The 17,698-nt window shown below is 40.4% G+C and overlaps 2 protein-coding genes across 2 annotated transcripts in view; one reads left to right on the plus strand and one right to left on the minus strand.

Annotated features, from left to right (window-relative positions):
* The window catches only part of LOC118421614 (laminin subunit gamma-1-like), a 10,256-nt gene extending 8,866 nt beyond the window's left edge, over positions 1-1,390 (plus strand). Inside the window, exons 14-15 of the mRNA XM_035828974.1 lie at positions 477-576; positions 1,046-1,390. Coding sequence (XP_035684867.1) covers positions 477-576; positions 1,046-1,302 — 357 coding nt within the window. The 3' untranslated portion in view covers positions 1,303-1,390. The remainder of the gene's footprint in view (positions 1-476; positions 577-1,045) is intronic.
* Positions 1,391-3,023: 1,633 nt separating this feature from the next.
* Positions 3,024-17,505, minus strand: LOC118421566. The gene is made up of 7 exons (XM_035828911.1): positions 17,379-17,505; positions 9,560-9,743; positions 8,111-8,254; positions 7,199-7,279; positions 6,618-6,812; positions 5,778-5,921; positions 3,024-5,008 (listed from the first exon to the last, which is right to left on the minus strand). The coding sequence occupies exons 2-7, from the start codon at positions 9,716-9,718 to the stop codon at positions 4,862-4,864; spliced, it is 870 nt and encodes a 289-aa protein (XP_035684804.1). The 5' UTR covers positions 9,719-9,743; positions 17,379-17,505; the 3' UTR covers positions 3,024-4,861.
* Between the last annotated feature and the right edge of the window lie 193 nt (positions 17,506-17,698).

Consider the following 17,698-nt stretch of genomic DNA (forward strand, 5'->3'; position numbering starts at 1 on the left):
GAGCTAAATTTCTTGTTTGTAAAGGGGGCTTTACGAGGATTCATAATCAACGATGGTTTTGAAGTGCATGGGCCGACCCTGTAGCTCAACTGGCAGCAGTACTAAGCCGCGCCCCACACCTGATCTCCTAGTTCCTTGACCTCCAGGTCGTTGGGAGGACGAGGTAGCTATGAAGATGGAGATCTGTTTTCTGGTTTCATTCATTGCCTCATTGGGAGACCCCGGTTCAATCCTGTGAAGAGCATCTCAGTCGTCGGGACTGCAACCGTTTCAGCTGGGAAGAGACGTAAACATGATGGGGGTCCCGTGCTCAAGGAGCTGTCGCGAGCACGTTAAATGCGAAGGTCCAGTAACTAGAATCTACTCTGCTACTGAAACAACAAGAAAACTTGCCATCCCATTGCCACGGGCACTAGGCACTACACGTATCCCAAAAAATGAACGAACAGATTTAAAGGTCTCGTTGTTTTCTGCAGGCGACGACAGAGGCACAGAGGATTCAGAAGGAAGCAGAGGACACCTTCAACCTGATGGTGGACACGGATCGCAGACTGCAGGCTATCCTGGACAAGTTAGGTGAGTACAGAACAGAAGCAGTCATCTAGCGCGTACCGAGTGGGAATCCACAAACAATGATTCTGTGCTGTATTATTGCTGTGATATGAAATATCTACTGACAGAACAAAAGTACAGAGGCTTTCGTAAGGTCTATTTCAAGTACACATTCTACAGACAAGTGTATGCAAAAGTTTGGCCAACATGTATGAATATCTATAAACATGAATAAGTCAACATGTTGAATCTAGCGCGTCATTTGCACTATCGGTTTTAAGGTACAAACATTCTTTGATATATTTACCTATTTGTACACAGTACGAGTAATCTCGTCCAAGAATGTAGTTAGATTTATTCATCGAACGGAAAGTATTAAATTCTTTGGAGCAAGCGGAAAGAAACTTTGTGAACAGCCTTGCATGATATACTAGTAATTCACACATACATAACCGCATCTGTTAACACCATTATGGTTCCGCTTCCTGCCCAGCCGACGGATCCAGTGCCCCAGACGCGGACACCATGAAGACGCTCCAGCAGACGTACGACAACCTCCAGGGGCAGTGGAACACCCTCAACATCGCGCAGATCGTCTTTAACATCAATGCGTGGATGGAGCGGAATGTTGTCGGGGTGGCCGACGTGAACATAGACGAGTTACGGGCCGAGGTGGACAACCTGGAGGCCATCAAAAACTCCCTGCCCGACGGCTGCTTCCGCGCAGAGGCAGGCGTGGAAGGCACTTAGGTATAGAAACAGTTTTTAGAATAAGACACATGTTCATCTGTTTTGATAGGTACTGTTTTTATGGACATGACTTGGACACACACATACATACAGACACATGAACACGGACGCACGCACAAATACACACACACAGAAACACACGCGTGCGCGCACACATGCACACACGCACACATAAACAATCACAGACACTAACACATACACACAGAGACAGACAAACGCACACACATAGGTTACTCTAACATTTGGTGAGTGACGGGGACTGCTTTGATGTCAAGAATCAAATTTGTATATTCCGTTGTTTAACCAAGGTTCTAAAAAGGTGTAGCGTGAACTACTATTATTTATTTTCATTTATCATTTTGTGATATGAATTATATGAATTTCGCTTTGTTCGTTTCATATGTTTCTGCATTGTTTTCCTTGTTCGTGGTAAGTTATTATTTTGGTGTTTACAAATTTATCTTGATAGATTAAGTTACAAATTCGCCACAGAAGCACACCTGTTAAAAACAAATACACCAGAAAGCAACTTCATTCTGAAATACAAATGATACCATCGTCAGACAAGTTTTAACTATATTTGTTTTTGAAGATTTAGTAATTCCTTATCTTGCACAATATTACCGCGTACGGACGATTGAAAACATGGGTGTCTTGACCACATACGTGGCAAGTTTTAAAAGTGATGTCTGTAACATGCTGTACTTAAAGGTAAAGTTTACTTTGTTTCATAATGCTATATTTATTACGTTACCATCCGTTTCATGTATGGACATTGACAGTTTTAGCCAAATGCCGAAATACTAATATTCAAGACTACATGTACATGTATCATTGAACAGTGATTGTCTTTATTTCTTGAATATCGTTCTTAGTTCAGACTTAGAATATGGTACACACATTGTGATGGAAGCCACTAAGTGACTTTTAAAAATGAGTTTCAAGTGTTTTTTGTTCAAAATGTAACGTTAAGTCTTACAAAGGTTGGATCTGGTGTATATATAATGTTTGGCAAAACTCTGGTACTCAGGTGCTATATGAACGGTTCAAGTGTTATTAATAAATTTTGTAATTCTCCCGGTAATCGTCTATTCTTCCACCGCTGTGCTGTGATTCAATCCTTGTTATGTTATTTTGTGGTCTAGTATTGAGATATTTCCCATATAAGCAGATGAAGAGTCAAGTAAATGATGTTTCCATTGGAAATTAGCTAAGATGAAATGGATAAATAAATCTTCAGAACGCCACGTTAGTTATCCATCTACAGCGTGAAATGGGCCAAAACGCCAAGTTCATTTACACACGCATGGATCAAAAGCGACCTCTATTAATCATTTACATTATTGCAGCACTGCCATAGGTAACTACAGAACGAAGTGCCAAAGCCGTAGTACTGCACTACTGCAGCGAACTAATAGAGGTCGCTTTTGATCCATGCGTGTGTAAATGAACTTGACGTTTTATTCACCACCTCGGTTGTTTTCACTACCTTGGAAAAGAGAGTCGTTCCTATGGTATTTTCCGTCTCTCACAGGAACCAACCTTTTTTGAATTTGAAATAAAGCTAAATTTCAAGATCTAGTGCATGTGACTTACAAATAGTGTTTCCAGAAGAAGTATGTTTCTTGTGCAAGGCCACAATACTTTACTAGTGATATGTTTTTTTTTTTTTAATATAATCTTAATTCATTTGGAAGACGACAAAGAAACCAGACAGAAGAGAAGCTAAAATCTCCCTTATAATATTGGCAGCGAAGTTTATCTTTTGTCACACCTAACATAAGCTCCAACTGTTTTCATGTTACAATACCAGTCTCTACCTACTTTATTGTTACACCTGGCAATCCTTAAAACATAACTATCACCGAGTAATCAGACATAATAATGATGATAACAGAGACCAAAAAAGGACACTACGTTGTTACTGTGACAAAACAGTAGAGCTAGACACTACTATTGGGCCTAGTCCTACTGTCTAAGGTGGTTTTATCAAGACTTGATAAATGCTGAACAGCACAATCAGGTTTTATATACTTAGTATATAAATCCTGATTGTGCTGTTCGGCACTACCATATTATCTTCTCATATGTCAGTAAAACACTGCACTAAGATGCATAACACTATGTAAAAATGGCTTTCTTGTTCCTAAGAATACTGCATACACCACACATCACCATGCAACATACAATATAGCAACTGGTTCTTAGAGATACGGCAAGTTCATAGAAAATGCTAAGTCACTACACAGTACTGTGATTGTCATTACTAGAAGTCAGCATTTTATAAATCTTTCTCTTTAAAAAAAAGGCAAACCATATATAATGAGTGTTTGCTCTCAAGTTGCTTTTGTCAGCTGTGATATCAAATGGAAACATGGTATACAGTCATGACATCCATGGATTAACCACTGCCAGCTACAAATTCATGTTGATACAAGCCTTACACACTGAGCTCTACCTTGTTGGTTAAAAAGTCTTAGAATTCACTGCAAAATGTACTACAGTCTAACAGAATTCAAATTTTTTGTTGCTGATGAATGTCTTGGGTAAGATATTTTATTAAAAAATAAACTGTATGTTTCAGAAGCTCCATAACCACTGACCAACTGAATACATCATACATGGTCCCTAGTTCAACATGATTGTGTTCACCCTTACACATTACTGTTTATGTATGTCTACGTTCAGACACAGGCATATTCTATTTGTAGTACCCAACAACCCACCTCTTGTAGAATATTGTGAAGTAAATTACAAATGATTGTAAACCAGTTTGTTTACCATTATTGCTGAAAAAGATTGTCAATAGCCTCAAAGAAAAGCCAAAACTATTGTGTCATTAAAGTGCTTGTGCCACAAATGATTCTAAAATATTCTAAAATACAATGGTTTCAGATTACCTTAAACCATACTAGGTATGATTCGTTGAACATAGACATGTTTTTTTTACAAAATATACTCCCCTTAAAATCATACTTCCAGTTCTTGATTTCTGCCGCCAGGTAATCAAGTTAAATGGATTCCGGACCTGATCCCAGATATTCACTGTGATGTCATTGTTGTGAGTGAGTCAACCCCCCTACAAGTTTGTGAAATGGTAGGACCCAAAGGGGGTCAGATAGAGAGGACAGCTGGACAGGGGAGTCTGTCAGGAACTGCTGTGAGGCCAGGACGTGAATAAAACGTGGAAAAGCATATATCTGGTGTGCTGAATGATTACTTCTAAACGAACCTTCTATCAGTCATGGATGGAATTTATCTTTATTACCTGATGGCAGGAATCAAGAACTCGAAATAAGATCTGTAAGGTTTGATGTTCACTAACATCAGAAGAGTGTACCTGTTGTACAAACAACAATTTTATTGCTGAATGTAAGCAGGATCATAGTTTCATTGGTGGCACAAGCACTTTCATAAAGCAATGCAAAACTCCCTGATCCTGATTACATTTCTTCTTGATTTGCCAATGCTATAAAAGTCTTCAGTAGATCTACTTTGTGATTGTCTGATTCCTCTTGTGATGTTGGGTAAGGATCCCAACTGATGACCGCATGCCACCTTAGGCTGCCTTTTTCCCAGTAGGTGCCAGGTAGCCATATGCCAACAGGCCAATGTTTCCAGCAGTAAAGGCTAACAAGGATAACCCAGTAGTCGAGAAGGCACTCCACATGTAGGGCAAGGTGGCCATCAATATCAGGACATTTTGCTGAAATCAAAAAATTGTCACTGAAAATTCAGACTAACTTGAGGGAATATCTTTAATATTGGGAATAACTGTGTCATAACCACACCAACACACAAGAATATCAGTGCATATACAAATGTACAATACAGTCAAACCTGTATTAGCGGCCACCTTTGCATAGCAGCCACCTGTCCATAGTGGCCACATTTTGTCGGTCCCTTGGATTCGTAATGATTAAGAAATAGGCTTAGCGGCCACCTGTCCAACGCGGCCACGGCCACACGATTTCCGGTCCCGTTGATACAGAAACACTGCCTATTTCAACCATACTGCAGCCTTATGTCACCCTGCACCGAGTTTAAAATTGTAATTTGCGAGGATTTGGAGTTCTTGACAGGGTCATTTTGGCGGTAGCAGAAGGTGTGCATGCCTTGAGCATTAAAGTGCAGTCTTTGTCGGTGAATTTACCGATCGAGACAATGTTACTTGGTGAGAAAGATTAGTGGGAGCTGAAATTATGTGTAGCTTGCTCATGGTCAATTGGTCAACATTTTCTCTATAGTGGCCACCTGTCTATAGTGGCCATATTTCTCCAGTCCCTTGAGTGGCCGCTATAGACAGGTATGACTGTACATATATTGATTTTATAGAATGGTGACTTTTCTCCAGTACTATATATCAGAACCTAATGACACAAAAGCAGACTAAATTCAGGACTGCTTTCTTCAGGCTGCAGGTTAACACACATCCACTAGCAGCTGTCCAATATTAATAAATGCTGAAAACTCACCACAATCCTCCCCAACAGTACGCTCTTCTTGTCCTCGTCTTTCAGGAAGACTGGAGCCCAGCTGGACACCAGGCCTGACATGAACATGACAGCAGCGGTACATCGGGTCATGTGCAGGTGGATGCCATCAGCCTTCACATCCATCTGTGGGAGAGATAGGGAGAAACTATTGTACACAGTCACGCATCATGGGAAAGGACTTTGTACACCTGAACTTACTTGACTGTAACAGCAGATTAACAAAAACCTCACACAAAAAGGGGTCTGACAATATAGTAATATCTAAAAGTTGTTCTTTTAAGGTATTTTACCTGGCTAAATTTGCATTTTGACTTTCCCTTGTTTTCTCATTAATGAATTAAGAAAGAATGGAATTGTAACGAGTATTGATAGATGGGCATGAAAAATGACTTTTTGGACCATATGAATGTTGTCATCAAGTTTAATTGCCCCTGATGTTATTTTTTCGTATGAGAAAATATAGCACTTTGGTACAGTAAGTCTTACAATAGTTACTTTTATGCCCATCTATCAATATTCGTCATGAGTCTATTCTTTCATTAATTCATTAATGAGAGAACAACGGAAGGTCAAAACACCAATTTAGCCAGGTAGGAAACCTTAACTCTAAGCCTCCTAAGTAGCTGTTTGGTACAAATCTGTATTAGTTATGGGGTTACACAGCAAGGAGAAGGTTACATTATCCTGGAAGGAGCTAACCCTGCTGCTTAACACCAGAACCAATACAGCATTGGTGCCAAATGGCTACCTTTATATAGCAGACAGAGGGTTACAAAATCAAACAGCTTTAGGTACGTTCAGAAGAAATGAGAATATTACCATGAAGGACAGGGACAAATCGGCGAAGGCAAAGTCAAACAGGGCCCCCAGCAGGGTCATGAATCCGTCCAGGCGCAGGACGAATGACAGGCGGTCATTCCGCTGGCTGTAGCAGCCAAACTGGTCACTCCTAGCGCTGTGGTACAGGTTCCCTAACAGCCATACCCCTCCTCCAAAGAGGCCGTACCACACTTGCTGAAAGGAGGAAGCTCAGTGCATATATTTGGCATGCAGGAAGATGACTCTTTGTATCTTAGATTTGAAAGACATTGTGTGTAATAAGTAATGACATAAATAAACTTTAAGATAAGCCTAGATGAGTCATAAATGTTTTTTGAAAGCTAACTGTACATTTAGGAATGATTATGACGAATAAGGCTTGAAGTTGATTTGATATCCGACCTAAATTCTCTGTGTCTTCAAATTGAAAGAGGATGTTATGAGACAGTGTATTTGTCTCTACTGACAAATTATTTAGGATCAGCCATCCTTTTATAATATAAGGAGGGAATGACATCAGATAGGACCAGTTGAGACCAACTGATATGATCATGCCATGTAATTGAAGGAGTCTGAATTACCTCACTTGTCCAGCCACCCTTCTCCAGGTCCCTGTAGTACATCTGGCCATAGCCAACAGCCATCAGCTGCATGGAGATGCCCTGCAACAGATTTACACAACTTGAATGTCATGTCCAGGCATGACCATCATAGGTCACTAAACACTCAGGCCTAGGAAAAAAATTTTTTAATGTGTTTCCTGTTTCCATACCAACCCTAGAAAAACCTGGCCAACCCTAGACTTTTTTGGGGGGTGGTCAGTGGAGTCACATAGCTCCCAGTTATTTTTCATTCAGCTTGCTTTCCATTGAAGTCAAAACATTGCTTGTCGTTATTATTATTTTTTTTATTGGTGGGCCGACTACTCACTCTTTGCAGGCAGGGGCTGAATTGCGAGGAGCTTACAATAGGCGGGGCTAAATCGCAAGGATCTGGAGCGAGCTGCCATTCGGCGCCACTCAGGTGACCTCAATACGACTGTCGCAAGTGTCTGGAGTGAGCTGCCATTCGGCGCCACTCAGGTGACCTCAATACGACAGTAATTGCCCCAGGTGCGGCCAAGGTACTGTAGTTTTTTTTTTGACCACTCACACCACACCATTGCATGTGTGGTGGGTTCTTTAACGTGCCTGGGGTATGGCTCTCCCCAGACACAGTTTATTTTGCTTACGGTAACTCTATTTTAATATGTATCACTAGACTTTTGACCAGCCTAAAAAGAAACAAGAAAAAAAAATCCCTACCTACTGACCCTAATTTTTTCTGGACTAAAACAGGAAACATTTTTTACCAAGGTATCAGGATATTAAGCACCTTCTCCAGACAGGTTTTACAGTTTTCTATTCATCACATTCCAATATACATGCACAAATGTATTAGATACTATCTTATGCTACCATGGGATCTGCTTGGAGATTAAAGGAAACACACACCATAACGCGGGAGTACAGCAGGACGTTGGACACGGTGACGTCACCAGAGTTGCGGGTCTTGTAGAAGGTGACCACGGACCCAATCAACATGGCGCCAAACAGGCGACTCAGGGACATGTGGAAGGCATCCAGAGGACCTGTTGTCTGCAATAGAGAGTAGATTTCAAGAGTCTTCGATTGCATTTTGAGTTCAGCTATTATGAAGGCTTTGTCATACCACATTCATTGCATACTAAAACTCTTCAGGCAGACTTGGTCAGAAATAAATACATGTACCTGTAAATGGTAATGGCACGTTATGTCACATAACATTAAACTTTTTTTGCATACAATAAGTGTTTATGCATTATTCATCTTTAATGCTATAATAGTCAGAAGACTATAATTACTCTTTTCACATAGGAAACAAGATTGTTGACTCTTCTCACATAGAAAACATGGTCGCCGAACCTCAGGTTAATGACCCTGAGGTTATTGACCGCCTGATGTACTGTAAATGTGAAAATTTTTGAAGTGGTTTAATGTTTGCAGTTTTTGTGGTGACCTTAGTTCTCCATGAACATCGTAAAAAAAATCCTTGTTTTGTTTGCTCACTGCAAATAGTCCATTTTCTCCCAATGGCATAATCAAATCCATACAAACCCAGGGTTGGACAAGTTTTCTAAAATTGACTTGTCCTATCGGGCAAGTACTTAAAAAATTTACTTGCCCGAACCAACTTTTCACTTGCCCGAAATCTAAATGACATTTTTCTATGTATATTCATGGCCTTCAATGGAATTTTTGTAATTGGCTCTATTTTCTGTGTTAATCAATGCTTGATGTCATGACTTTGAAAAGTAGCAAGTACATCAAAATCTCACTCAATGGAGAAAAGCTAACTTGTCCGATCGGGCAAGTGGAGAAGGACATGCACTTGCCCGATTGGCATTTTCACTTGCCCGGGACTATAGGGCTAGTGGACTTGTTTATCCCTGCAAACCATACAAGGAATTTAATATCCATTCACAGTAACTGTATAGGCTAACAAAATGTGCATGACATGTGCACTGGTGTCATCAGTCCAGGCTGAAACATATACAAACACTACCAACAAATATAAACTAAATGTCAGAATATCTGCTTGGTACCATACTGGAACAAGTGCTCCTCTTGTACACTGTTTATTTTTGCCTAAAACCCTAAAAGACAGAAATAGGTTAAAAACACACAGCTTGCTTTCATCTGTAGAGCAGAGTGTGAGGGGAAAATACTTAAATTTCAAGAGACAGACAAAGACAAGGAGTCATACTGGAAACAGACTATTACCTGCAACAACAGTTACTGTTCTTACTCTTAAGAGATGCAGCATGTTTCAATCTTACAGGGCAGACAGAACTGAGTGCCAATGATAATACATGTAAGTACAGAGCATGCTAGAGAAAGACTTAGTTAGGAAACAATGTTTACCATCTGGCCCAGGAGAACCCCAGGCATGACCAGCCATGCCACCCCAAACAACAGGACGGCTCCCGCGTCGGCCATCATCCAGATCTTACGTCCTCGGCTCACGGCCACGGCAAACGCCACCAGCATGGCGCCGGTGCGGATTATCTCACTGGTCTCCATGATGGGTCCACTCGACTAGATCGTGCTGCATCAAGAGGATAAGAAAAAGATCTGTACGTGTTATAAATATATGCATTGCTGAGTCATGACATTTCCAAAAGTTTCCATGTACAATCAACAACAAAATTCTTTCAGCAACATACATGTATTGTGAATCACTACTTGCCTGGATGCTACACTGTTTCCATGGCTTACGCAGGCCTTGGACATAACAATACAGTCTCACTTACTGTTAACTACTCTGTCAGCCCAGTTTGACAGGTCCAAGATCACAACCTCACCATGTTTCCTACATTGACTAGTCATGTGAGCAGTTAGGCATCACTTCATCTCTCTTCTATAGATAATCAGCCTCACATGAAGTATTTTGCTCAACAGTTGACCTGAATGTAATCATTGGGCATTTAGGTCATAACAAGTGTCAGAATATTTGGCAAAATGGCTCAGCTGTGGGTTCTCTCCTTAAAGGCACAGCCAATAGGTAACAATCAGTTCAGTCTTACAAAATGTACTGTAGGCCTGACGTGAACTGGAGTCGGAAGTCACCCCGATTGGCACACTGAGACTTTACGATAGCTAAAAGCTTTGAAAAATTCAGATATGGTATGATTATTTAATGAGCACCCATTAGACATCCCACCACAATTCATCATCATCGGCGTCAGCTCGTGACCGAGCATTGGTTCATGTCCAATTAGACCCTGGGAAAACCACATTAGAGCGTACATGGAGACAGAATCTAGGGGAACTGGAAAGGGTCCAAAACTCATGTCCAAAAAATTTATAAATTTTTTTAATAAGCTATGAAATGTAACCATAGGGAAAATCAGTTAAAGGATTTTAGAATGAGAGGAAAAATGCAACAACAGCAAAAAAAGAAAAGTAATGCAAATTAGACCTTAAGAGCAAATGTCTGTAAGGATCAAACAATGGTGGCAAAGGTCAAAAAATAGATTTGGCTCATATTTTGCACAGTGATAGTACTTGGTCCACAACCCCTCAAAATAGCTTTCTTTTAGATCAAAACTCCTTGTTGCCATGGTAACGGGCAAACATAGTTTTCTGGCCATTTTCCCCAATTTTCGCATCTCAAAAACACAGAAATCAGCATATTTTACGGCACTGTCTCGGCAACACCTTTAAACCTGTCATCAAAACAAAACAAGATCTAAATAGACCAACATTTTGGCTTTCTGAAAATTGTTGTGAAATTTCCAAAGTCGTACATTTTAGTTCTTGGGCAGCCTGAAAACAGTGTGATGTTTCAAGCTTCACAAAAATTTGATTTTTGGCCCAACTTTGTAACGCTATAAGTGCCAAGCTGGTAATTTTTTTGGCTTGAAATTTGTACCATATATAGATCATTAGAATATCTATCAAATGCATTGTTGCAAAGTTTGGCGTCTTGTTTGGTTGTCACGTGACTGTCCCTTAAAGTAGGCCATTTTTTGTGTTTGGCGAAAATTGTGAACTTTAGCCATGTTCAAAGTACGCTACATGACGAAGTAAAATATATTTCTAAATCAACTTCTTATAAAAGGTGGATCTATGTATTGCCTATCAAATAAATGCTTGTAGAGTTTCGGGTCATGACGTTCAGTCACGTGGTTGTCCCTGAAAGTAGGCCATTTTTTTGCATTGCTCGAAAATTGTGAATTTTAGCCATGTTCAACGTACGCTACGTGACGAAGTAAACAAGGATTCTTATTCAAGTTCTAGTCAAATGTACATCTATGTATTGTCTATCAAATAAATGCTTGTAGAGTTTCGAGTCATAACGTAAAGTCACGTAGTTGTCTCGAAAGTAGGCCATTTTTTGCATTTCACGAAAATTGTGACCTTTAGCCATGTTCAACGTACGCTACATTACGAAGCAAAAGAAAATTCTGATTCAACTTCCTGTCAAAGGTAAATCTATGTACTGCCTATCAAATGAATACTTGTCGAAAATTAGATAATGAAGTAAAGTCACGTGGTTGTCCTTGAAAGAAGGCCACTTTTTTCATTGGACGAAAATTGTGAATTTTCAAAGTACGCTACGTGTACCCTGGTATATCCAGCCGTATTATAGTTCCCGAGTCTCTTTTGTCCTCTTCGCAGATACATATTTCACTCGTTCTCATTGAAATGTAAAAAATGGCCTCATTGACTACATCATTTAGGTATAAGAGGATGTCCCTAGGGACACTTAAAAAGTGGGCAGCTTTTTTACACCAGGTCAAATAGAAAGCTTAGAAAGCATCGAACAATGGTAACGTTTGTTACAATTCTGTACAACATTTTGTAAGCAAGGTGGGATACAAATGGCAGTCAACAACCCTTCCTTGTTTCTTTAGAATGCCAGAAAAACTGTGCAGCGTCATAAAAAACGGTCATTTCTTGTCTTCTACGTGGATAATATAACCGTGGCAACCATCAAAATGGTGGTGGTAACGTTTGTTACCGAATTTGGCAACAGGAATAACCCACCTCACACAGCCTCATCAGTGACAGTAGCGATCTGGCGTGATCGGGCAAAGGGCCTGCTCAGCTGGTTTCACCTACCGAACAATCATTCTGGGAACTAAATTGTTATATTTTTGGCTACTATTTGAATTCTTCGTTTGTTCTCAGGCGACAGCCATTTTTTAGGGGGTGAAATTCCACCCGTGGCTAAGATAATCTTCCAAGCCATCAACCAAAATGAATCTTTTGTAAAACATTCCAGGGATTGTGGAAAAATTAAGGAACCTGTGATTTTGTCTAAAATTTGCTACATATCAAGTCGCAAAAGTAGGCGACAGCATTTTTTACATTTAAATGAGAACGAGCCATTTGCGAGGAGGACAGAAGAGACTCGGGAGCTATAATATGACTGGATACGCTACGTGACGAAATTAAGAAGGATCCTGATTGAACTTCTGGTCAAATGTACATCTTTGTATTCTTTAATTTTCTTTCTTCGAATAAATGCTTGTAGAGTTTCGGGTCATGACAATTAGTCACGTGGTTGTCCTTGAAGCCAGGTCACTTTTTGTGCTCGACAAAAATTGTGAATTTTAGCTACTAGCCTAAGGTAGGCATTGTTACCTATCAACTAGATGCTTGTAGAGTTTTTGGGAGTGACTTTTAGTCCCAGGAAGTCTCTTTAAGCAGACCATATTTAGACATTATGTATCCACACGATGATACACAATGAACTTTTGTTCCCGTGTTAGTGTTCCTTTTAATACACATTATAGAACATAGCTGAATTTAAAACGACATCTTAGTTACTTTATTACAAATTGATATTTACAATTATAACAGAGTCATCGCTTAAGTAAACTTTAATTTAACACTGTAAGCCCATTATCAGTCATTGTAGTACCGATATGATATGCATTGGACATTGACAATGTTAAAAGAAAGAAGCTGTTCAAGAGACATCTTCTCCAAAGTAACAGAACCTCCTAACAGCATTTAGCTAACTATCTGCCCTACTTTAGGGAGCAACTGCATCGCAAAGAAAGACGACCCCAAGCCTTACTAACACTCATTCAACAGACAATGTTAAGGGCTACATATAATCAGAATCAGTGCCAGTGAAGTATTTCAGTTCCACAATTCGACAGATTTAACTACAGCCCTAAATGGCGATTTCTGGCCAAAAGCAAAATTTGACCTACTTTCAGGGACAATCACGTGACTAAAGGTTATGACCCGAAACTCTGCAAGCATTCATCTGATAGACAATACCTAGATGTACATTTGAATAGAAGTTGAATAAGAATCCTTATTTACTTCGTCACGTAGCGTACATTGGACATGGCTAAAATTCACAATTTTCGTCAAATGCAAAAAATGGCCTACTTTCAAGGACAGCCACGTGACTGAACGTCGTGACCCGAAACTCTACAAGCATTTATTTGATAGGCAATACATAGATCCACCTTTTATAAGAAGTTGATTTAGAAATATATTTTACTTCGTCATGTAGCGTACTTTGAACATGGCTAAAGTTCACAATTTTCGCCAAACACAAAAAATGGCCTACTTTAAGGGACAGTCACGTGACAACCAAACAAGACGCCAAACTTTGCAACAATGCATTTGATAGATATTCTAATGATCTATATATGGTACAAATTTCAAGCCAAAAAAATTACCAGCTTGGCACTTATAGCGTTACAAAGTTGGGCCAAAAGTCAAATTTTTGTGAAGCTTGAAACATCGCACTGTTTTCAGGCTGCCCAAGAACTAAAATGTACGACTTTGGAAATTTCACAACAATTTTCAGAAAGCCAAAATGTTGGTCTATTTAGATCTTGTTTTGTTTTGATGATAGGTTTAAAGGTGTTGCCGAGACAGTGCCGTAAAATATGCTGATTTCTGTGTTTTTGAGATGCAAAAATTGGGGAAAATGGCCAGAAAACTATGTTTGCCCGTTACCATGGCAACAAGGAGTTTTGATCTAAAAGAAAGCTATTTTGAGGGGTTGTGGACCAAGTACTATCACTGTGCAAAATATGAGCCAAATCTATTTTTTGATCTTTGCCACCATTGTTTGATCCTTACAGACATTTGCTCTTAAAAGGAAAAATCTGCTCAACAAACAATTTTAATAGCCTCCCCAAACACATCAGTGGTGTGTCCCTAATGCCTGTGCATAATTGCTACTCGTGCACTTGTAGAAAGGTGAAAGGTGTTAGAAGAAATTTCAGGCACTTTGGCCTGACACTTTTATCTATCAGTCTCTATGATCTCCAGGTTTGGGTTCGCTTAAAAGGCTGGGCTGTCTACCAGGCCAGGCTACCTGGCCTGTCTACCTGGCCTGGCTATCACGTCAGGCTACTCAGATCCCCAAATTCATACCCCCATCATGTGGCACTCAGCCAAAATAGCTGATTGACAATTTTCAAGTAATTGCTAATTTTCAACCCTGCCAGTGGGAGGCCTTCCTTGCAGCTGTCAGGAACACATTCAAGTACTGAACCAGTACTGTGTTCGGTAAATGCTTTAGCGTGTTAGACATAGAAAACAGAGGTCCTGGGTTCAAATCCTTTGACATGTCACAAAATCTGTTAACAGTACTTTCCCCACTCCAACTTGTACAAGGGGGTTGGAGAGATTATTGTCAGTGGAAGGAGAGGATTGGGCTCTGTCCTGGACACTAAAATTGTACAGTGAATAACAATCCACAGCCTCAAAAATGCTATGTGACTACTAAGATTGTATATGTCAACATGGCATACTAGCATAGAGAACAAGGAGGTACATGGAATTATACAGTACCCTCCTTGGTCAATACAAGTTTAGCTTTACAGTGAGCAAGTGATTTATGCTCTCCCTTCTTGTTGCACAAGCTGAGATAGTTTCTGTTCTAGAAGATAGATATTCAATAAAGAAACAAATTTCTGTTGCTGGCACACACCCACAAACATACACAAACACAGTGCTGGTACTTGTGTTCCTGACATGATGCAAGCAAGGCCTCCCAGACACATTCCCAAAGGGCCCGGCCAGTGGTGGACAGGGCAACCTTGGGTCACTGGCACTAGCAGGGTTGGAGATCAGCAATTACTATGCCTGTCAATCAGCTATTTTGGCTGAGTGCCATATGATGGGGCTATGAATGGGGGCATCTGAGTAGCCTGACGTGATAGCCAGGCCAGGTAGACAGGCCAGGTAGCCTGGCCTGGTAGACAGCCCAGCCTTTTAAGCGAACCCCTCCAGGTTTAGTCCAAAGGTAAGAATGTCAGGTAGAACTTTGACATTTTCTTGTGCAATTACAAATGCTAATGTTGTCCATAAAAGTACAGTAAATGTAAGGAAACATTCACAAAACCATTCAAGCTATGCTGCCTCCCCAAAGCTGCAGGAACGACAAGAAAAAAACCCAGCTGTTCTTAAGTTCAAATAATCTCAGAAAAATACCAAGTGATCTGTAATTTGAATTCCTCCCGAGGTAGATGCTGTGCTTCAAATGAAGAAAAAAACAACAACAGTTGTTTCCTTGGGATACAAAAAAATTGTAATGGTTGCACCTTGACCAGAATCATATGTTTCTATCCTCTCAATCTACATAACGTTATATCTTAAGTTTGTCCTCGGAAAAGTTTTTACTGCAAATCTTATAACCTTTGCAATGGTTTTATTATTTTTTTTCAGATGTTTGCAGTTACTCCTCCACCACAAACTCATAACACCACAAAAATGTATAGCATTATGTTAAAATGTTAACCCAATGCAGAATTGTCCCAAGCAGCTGGTCCCAAGTGCGAAAAGCAAAACAGCATTTGTTGACATAAATCACAAATGGGGGTGTGTCCGTTTCGAGGAGACACGACAGGGCAGACCCCAAATTCCAAAAGACTGTGTGACTGCACTTTTTATAGTCACCAGCAACTTGACATTGTGACTTCTTGAATTCCATGTCCTTTCTTGACATCCTTTATTTCTTTTGGTAGGTACTTATGTTCAGCTGTATATAGTCATCTCTTTCCAGAAAGGTGTTCACAAATTTTTGCAGGGCGCTTTGAGGGAGGAATGCCCTCGGGGCAAACATAACTTCAAGGTGCGGAGGGCATGAGAACAATAGAACCCCCTAATGGTGTGAAGACGTGAGGAGAATTGCTGATCTATTAACGTCTTCCACACTTGCTAACAGGATGTCACAGAAAAGCCACAAAAACACAATTTTAGTAGACTCTACCAGGCTTCGTGGATCGGTGGTCTAATTGTAGAAATTGGACAAATAGAATCTATAGTACGCTAGGGGAGTTAGCCGGCCAGAAGAGTACGTTTCCTCACCACGAAGACTGTGCGGGGTCGCTATGTTCTTTGAAGTCCACTAATCGCTATCTAATAGGTGCGAAGTAGTTTATTGCTTTCCGACTCGCCCGTGACGGGTGTTGACAGCAGCGGCCGGGACTTCTCACGGGGGCCTGCAAAACATTTTATTTTCAAGCCATCCCGTACTGCATCAAACGTTTGTTATCGTCATAAGCCCTCGGGTCGGCCATTGCATCCCAAAATGAGTCCTATTTGCCTCCAAACTTCACCAAAAAGGTACAGCTTGGTGACACTCAACAGGGAAAAAATGCGATCTCTTTTCGCGACCGATTGCTGCAGACTGACCGCACAGGAATTTGCCTATAGCGTAAACTGTTATCATGTTACATTTCATCGCAAAATTAACCTCACTATAGCCTACATTGTTTCAAAAGCATTTATATTTAAGCAAAAAACGCCGTCCAAAACATCATTTTTGCCGCGTTTTGTTGTCGATCCCAGTTTGACCTTGTCCCAAACCAAGCTGTTTCCCACTGGGCGCTGGCCGATTTATGACTTAAATTATCTCCAGCGCTGAGCTACTTCCTTTGTACAAATAACGGGGGGATTCATTCTATGTCGTTTGTTCTTAGCGACCCCGCACAGGCTTCGTGGTGAGGATAATGATTCTACCGATCCACGGAGCCTGGTAGAGGCTACAATTTTAGAGGAATCACGTTTTTCGTGATGTGCACAACGCACAAAAGTCGACGCGACGGCTGGTGTCCTTGACTGTGGTAAAACCGTACAAAGCATGAAGCATGATATTAAACGCAAACAGATTGAGTTCCGATATGTAAAACGCACGTTCCGATATGTAAAACGCACGTTCCGATATGTAAAACGCTTGTTGAAAAGGCGCACCTACCGCAGTAAAAGATGTTTTGAGTGCAGGTAATGGGAAGGACAGGCCGAAGTTTGCCCAGCTGAGGAGCTGACCAGTCCAGCGCTGTGTGATGATCACTTGTTTTTCCCTCCGCACTAGACGCTAACCTCTGACCTCCAGAAGCGTCTGTAGCTACTAGTAGGAGGAAAGACAGTATAAAAGGAGACAGAAAATGCAACAGCTATGTGTACTTTTTGCTTTAAGTGAACAGCAAAAGTTATCAATACAAAGTTAAACATTATTTTTATACATTGTAAATTACTTTTTTTAATCGATATGATGTATCAGCTCATTCATATGAC

This window comes from Branchiostoma floridae, chromosome 8 (genome assembly GCF_000003815.2).
Source record: "Branchiostoma floridae strain S238N-H82 chromosome 8, Bfl_VNyyK, whole genome shotgun sequence".
Taxonomy (NCBI): Eukaryota; Metazoa; Chordata; class Leptocardii; order Amphioxiformes; family Branchiostomatidae; genus Branchiostoma; species Branchiostoma floridae.

Excerpts from the sequence above, each read along its gene's own strand:
- LOC118421566 (XM_035828911.1), bottom strand. The coding sequence starts at position 9,718 with ATGGAGACCAGTGAGATAATCCGCACCGGCGCCATGCTGGTGGCGTTT. Across the intron at positions 5,922-6,617 it reads ATTTGTCCCTGTCCTTCATG|ATGGATGTGAAGGCTGATGG; the intron begins GTAATATTCTCA and ends TCTCTCCCACAG. Across the intron at positions 5,009-5,777 it reads TACTGTTGGGGAGGATTGTG|CAAAATGTCCTGATATTGAT; the intron begins GTGAGTTTTCAG and ends TTTTGATTTCAG.